The 6000-nt window shown below is 33.2% G+C and overlaps 1 protein-coding gene across 1 annotated transcript in view; it reads right to left on the bottom strand.

Moving 5' to 3' along the window:
* Positions 1-332: 332 nt before the first annotated feature.
* Positions 333-6000, bottom strand: part of lin9 (lin-9 DREAM MuvB core complex component) — a 29454-nt gene continuing 23786 nt past the window's right edge. Inside the window, exons 13-15 of the mRNA XM_088625003.1 lie at positions 4729-4911; positions 4207-4304; positions 333-2311 (exon numbers count right to left, since the gene is read on the bottom strand). Coding sequence (XP_088481129.1) covers positions 2206-2311; positions 4207-4304; positions 4729-4911 — 387 coding nt within the window. The 3' untranslated portion in view covers positions 333-2205. The remainder of the gene's footprint in view (positions 2312-4206; positions 4305-4728; positions 4912-6000) is intronic.

Genomic DNA, 6000 nt, shown 5'->3' with positions numbered 1-6000 from the left:
TGTCAAAGAAAATTAGGTTGCCTTTTTTTCTAATATTTTCACAAGAATTGTGCATAGGTGGCAGTCTACTTACCCAGACAAATACAGTAGCTGCAAGTTTTTTGGTAGGGATGAGTAAGGTATCATGCAAACTTTAACTTTCTGTTGATGTAAAAACAGGAGAACTAAGATTTCTTTAACCACTCAGGTCATTTCAGTATTGACCTTAAGATGATATGTTGTATGGTTTGTATAAACATTCAAACCCCACAATCATATCCCACACATACCTGAAGAAACTTATTTCAAATATATAAAGAACATACCAGATATACGAAAAAAGACAAGTCATATTTGCTTTCATAATTTTTTAATGCTTCAGAACTGCAAAGAAAATATTTACAAATACACATTTAAAGATCATTACCAGATTGCTAAAATATGCACAGACACCCAGTGAGTCAAAAGTTATGAAGTCATTAAAACCTGTTTGTATTTTGTGTAGCTTTAGAAGGTACATTACTAGGTATGTGACTATAAAGAAGCTTTAAATTATTTGCATCTTAAAGGGTGCACTTACTATTTTTTCCAAGGACATACAAGTAGCGTTGTGATTATGAACAGAAGTAGATCTTAAAAACAGGAGGGGATAGTTAAGGTGATTAAAACTTCACAATTCCTCTTAAAAAGATAGCAAAAATTGGTAATTGTGTACAAAATTTGAAGATAAAAATATTTTCTTTTAATATACTTACATAAAAGTAAAAAAGTCACCTCTACATATAAGAGGTATTTTGAAACACTACTACAATAAACCTAAAAGCTCCAAAAACTAATTTTCAACTTTACAATAATCTACACAAAACAATCACTTTACAAAGCATTGCTGGATTAGACATTTTAAATTGGAAAATGCCTTGCCATGTTTGCTTACACAGAAGTATAACATTAAATAAATTAAAATTCTGCAGTAAATACACAATGAACTGCACAGACACCCTAACTAGTAAAAAGATGCAACAAATTAAAAAGTAAAATCCTACCCAAAAGATGTCCTGCAGAGTGCTAACATTCTTCCATGTTATGCTCTTTGAGCAAGCTATACCTTTGTATTTTTTACAAAACTTTTTTTTAGATTTGCTAGAGGCTTGAGTAACGGAAAAATATTGCCATAAAATTTGGTTAAAAGGGAAATTGGAACTACTATGGATGAAACCTTGCTTGGCACAAAGGCATTCATGTATAATAATTTAAGCAGAACAATATACTTCTAAATGCAAGAGAATATCCAGTAACATGTTAGTGGAGCATCTTTTATCAGTTCCAAATGAAAAGGCACCACAAGGTCACTGGAAAGGTAGTGTATAGATATGAAGTGACTGAATTCAACTTTAAGATTCAATTCAGACATTTTTTAATTATCAGGTTGAATAAGTAGGGAAGGGTGTTTTAAAATATTTAAGAAGTTTCTCAGAGCAATATTCTTGCTCCACTTAAGGTACTGAGTATTTAAAGTTTAAATTAACAATTCGCTTAAAACAAAATACTCCAGAGAAGGAAACATTTAATTTATCAATTAACAGTGAATAAAACTGCTGTTTTTAGATGCATTCCGGTGAAACCAGACACTCTTTAAAGCCAGTGTAGTTTACAATGCTCCTACGTACACATTTCTAAACTTTACACACATTTAAGACTGCTCATTCTTGCAATGCTGTAAAATGAAAACTGCCAGGAGACAATGAAATATAATTAAGCAGGCTTATGTGCTACTCTATGTTATAGATTAAATATTATTTGGATTGGCACAATGTTAAGCAAAGAAAGATAACATTTCTGCTTGAATTATGACGACGTTTCACTGAATGAACAATGGGTTGACTTTTTTTAAAAAAGTAAAAAATAGTTTAGCACCCCATATGCACACTGACAAGATAATGTGAAATGACTTCAATCTTAAGATGAAGGATAGTGTACAAAATAAAAAGAAATGCAAATGTTTTCCTCTACAGCCTGGAAATAAAATATAATTGAAGAGAATATTCAAGGCGACATGCCTCAAAATGTTTGCGGCACAATATCTAAGCAAAATCAGCCAGATTTGCAGAAGACAAATCTCATTATTCTGTTAAGTTTTTGGATTTATATTTACATACATTTATGAAATATTTACAGTTAATAGAGCCATTTTCTCATACTGTACAATAATACACATGGTTGTAAAACTTAGACTCTGTTGGTGTTATTGGCCGCAAATGCATGAAGATTCCCCATCTGGCTCAAACCACTCTGAATGTGTGCAACATGAATCTCCACGTTATCCTGGAAGCAACTACAAAAAACAACAACAAATAAATCAGTTATAATCCCTATAAACATGCAAGGAAAAAATAGTTTTCATATTTGTGCTTGTAATACCAATATTCCTTTACATTTTTGCACATGCAAATCATGAAAGATTTCATAAAACATTACAGTGGGAAGTTTTCTGTTATTATTAATGAGGAACACTTACATGTACAACAGTAACTCTTTTAAATAAATGTTCTTATTATGCACATTTGATACTACACAGCATGTGAATTGTTATCCACATTTTGAATAACGAAAGCCAACTTCGAAAAAGGGATACAAAGAATTTTTACAACCTTGGCCAATGTAAAAAGTGAAAATGAAGGCATTGTACAACTAGTTTCATACTGAGTTTTTGCATCACACCCCACTAACTAGTATGGCTGAGAGCTAGCACAGAGCCTATGGAGTGGCACGAAAAACTTGTGTAATACAGTTCACTGCATTTTGCTTTGGGCGCTATTTGCTATTGTGTGCGCTCTTATTATAAGAATATTTGTGGTTAAGACTATCATGGACCGCAAAGGTGTTAAAAAAATGAAAATTACACACTCACAATTACAAAAAAAACCAAATGGAGTGGTTACAGTACTTTGTTCTGATTAAGACTGTCTAACTATGTAGCAATTTATTATTTGGTGAAAAAGGTAAAAGCAAGGGTAACATTTTTGGGATCCAGAACAAATTGTAATTTTCCCCCAAAAAGAAATAATGGAAGTAGGTGTTCCTTTTTATGAATTTTCACTATACGAACACATTTGTAAAAAGTGGTGCAGGTGTAATTTCATGTAATTCAAGAAAGTTAAGTTATTAACAGAAAATAAAAAAATATTATGACAAAATGTTTGACAAACTGAAGTGAAAGATCTATGCTATTTCCATGAGAACAGGATAACTCGGAAAGTTTCATTTACAAGTTCCAAAAATATTTTTCTGAATGTTCTAACATTATACACGTAATGTATTACCCCAATATTTAACCCAAAATATCCTTACATTAACCAGTTCTATTAACCATTAACAGAGTCCACTGTCTGGTGACCATTGTTTGAAGTGTCCAGAAAAGCGTTATATACTGTAAGTGTAAGGAATTATAATAAACGTTAGTTCTGCTTAATAAAATGCATTTCTTTACTAAAGAATAAATTCCATTGTAGAATCTAAATAAATCACAAGACTTTCACTGGAGCTACACTAAACTCATGCTTAGCATCACATTATTATATGGTATTGTGAATATATTATCTGCTGCAACACCCATACTTTCATATTTATATAATATTTATTTCATATATATGCATTTGTTCAATAAATCCACTATAAAACATTCACAAGCAATCCGTATATCCTTAATTTAACACATAGCCAGTTTTATGTAATTCAACTCCTTACTCTTTTAAGCACAGTGGCAGCAGTTGAGATAACCAATGAAAGCAACTGATTACTGCATCACAAAGGGTAAACTATTTTCATAACTATTCAGTCACAAAAGTGTAAACAGGGATGCAATTGCTTTCTAATAGCCAGGACAGCATTGTCCTCATGGATAATGGCTTTATTTTTAAAAACCCAGCTGAAAACACCCTAAAATAAACTGAAAATACCTGTTCCTTGTCTTATGTCTACTACTGTATATGGAATACTCCTAGCAGCACCCCAGCTTATCAACATTCTGAAAGTATGGAAAAGATCTATCACAATGAATTATACAGTCTGAATCTTTGATTTTCTTGTTTGTTCTGTGCAGAGGGTTAACAAAACACTGATGTTAATTTTAATTGTGTTTAAAATAGTTTACATATTGGCAAATAGTGTTATGTCCAGAGCAAATGTACAAGGCAGGACTTTGTATATCAATTATGCATCCAATCTTACCTGATATTTGAACTATCTATTGAGTTCTTGATGTCATTAAGTGAATCAGTCAAGGATTTAAATTCAAAAGAATTCAAGTCACTCCCTTCTGCCAGACACTGTAAAAAATAAATAAAAAGCCCAAGCTATGAATTTTACTTCTATTTAAATAAGCAGTTCAGTATTAATATCATTGTGATCTAGACAGAGGAAGGACAATCATCATCAGTAATATCATAGTCAATGCAAACAATTCACAAAAACCACAACATTGGTCATTCCTAAAATTCAATTTGTGAAACCTTTCATGTTTTCATTACTTAAAATTCACATTTTAATTCACCCCTCTTCTAAAAATATTCTATGCATTTCGATTATTAGCAATGCATAAAAAACTAGTTTTCACCCTTGGAAGTTTTACAGTACTTTATAGTACTGCCCCTAGCATATTCAGTGAAGTAATTTTCCATCTAAAGGGCTGGGATTAAGTGCTCTTTGTATGAACCGCCTCAGACTTCAGGCGAACCTCTGGGATATACTTGCCTTTATCTGGAGAAGGAGTGCTGTGAGCCTTGAGATGAGATCTGTAAGGCTTTCATTCTGGATAGAGTAATGCCCGTTGGACAGTGTGTTTGCCTGTCTTACTATATCCTGGGCTTCTTCCTCGCATCGTCGCCGCAGATCAGAGGGCTGGTCTGCTGGCTGCATGCCCTGCTCAGGAGCCAGCTGTCAAAGAGGAAAACAAAGAACTGTCAGGAACAAACCCTTCATGCACTTACACCTACCAACTCCACATCAATAAATACTAGTCAGAACAAGAGGAATTACTGCTACAACTTTTTTCAACTCTTACACGGGAGTAGGGGGTTCATCCTCATAGGACATATATTATATAATTTTATTTCTAGTAAAAACAAGCTTTTAACTAAATCATATAAAAAAATCCCTAGTGTGTTTTCCAAACCTCTCCTTTTCATCCATTTAGCACTACAATTGGTCTATGCATTCATACCCTCATTTACTTTAAAATGTCCCTAGCTCAGTTTGTCTTATGTTAACACAACTACAGAACTATGACCATTGTCAAGTGGAAATGTAATTTTCACAACTTATTTCTGACTGAAGGCTATGATTCAGCACAACTGCTGTCCTTTACCATATCTATAGTGTAAAAATGGCTTGTTAAATTTCAGATGAAATCTTATCTGAACAGGCTGTTTTCTACCAAAATGTGCAAAACCTCTATCTTAATACTTACTTTAATACTAAAACTTATTACTCCAAATACACACTGGAAAATCCAATAATGGATCCATTACGAAATCCGCTTACTGTCAAATTAAACATATAAACTGTGCAGACATCATCAGTGATGGGCAACATGACTTACTGTAAAGCAAGGGTTCATTATTCCTAGTCTTTAGGACCCAAGCAACGGGTGTGTTTCATTGCACCAAAGTCCTTAACAGAACCAACAAGTTGCCACCTTCTCAAGTTATTTTCTAACCAAATGTTGGATATTTTAAGTTTGACTATTTAGTTTAAAGGCAACCTCCTCCATGTTCACAAACTTAAAATAATTATTAAATCTTAATCAGTTAAACCTATTATTAGCTCTATTAAGTGTTCCAGCGTTTAACTGAGTAGGCAGGTGGAACAAAAACCATCAGGTGTGTGGGTCTCCAGGACCAGCACAAGGAACCCCTGGGACGAAATTCAGCACATGGTACTGTATTTAGCACAAACGATTTCAGAGCGGGGTTAAAATGTCCAAAGCTAGAATTGGCAGTTAATCCCTTTTCTTTAGCTTTATAA

The sequence above is a fragment of the Lepisosteus platostomus genome, chromosome 3 (genome assembly GCF_059453375.1).
Source record: "Lepisosteus platostomus isolate fLepPlt1 chromosome 3, fLepPlt1.hap1, whole genome shotgun sequence".
NCBI classification, from domain to species: domain Eukaryota; kingdom Metazoa; phylum Chordata; class Actinopteri; order Semionotiformes; family Lepisosteidae; genus Lepisosteus; species Lepisosteus platostomus.
Note: the sequence above shows the minus strand (reverse complement) of the source record. Positions and strands in the feature narration are given on the sequence as shown.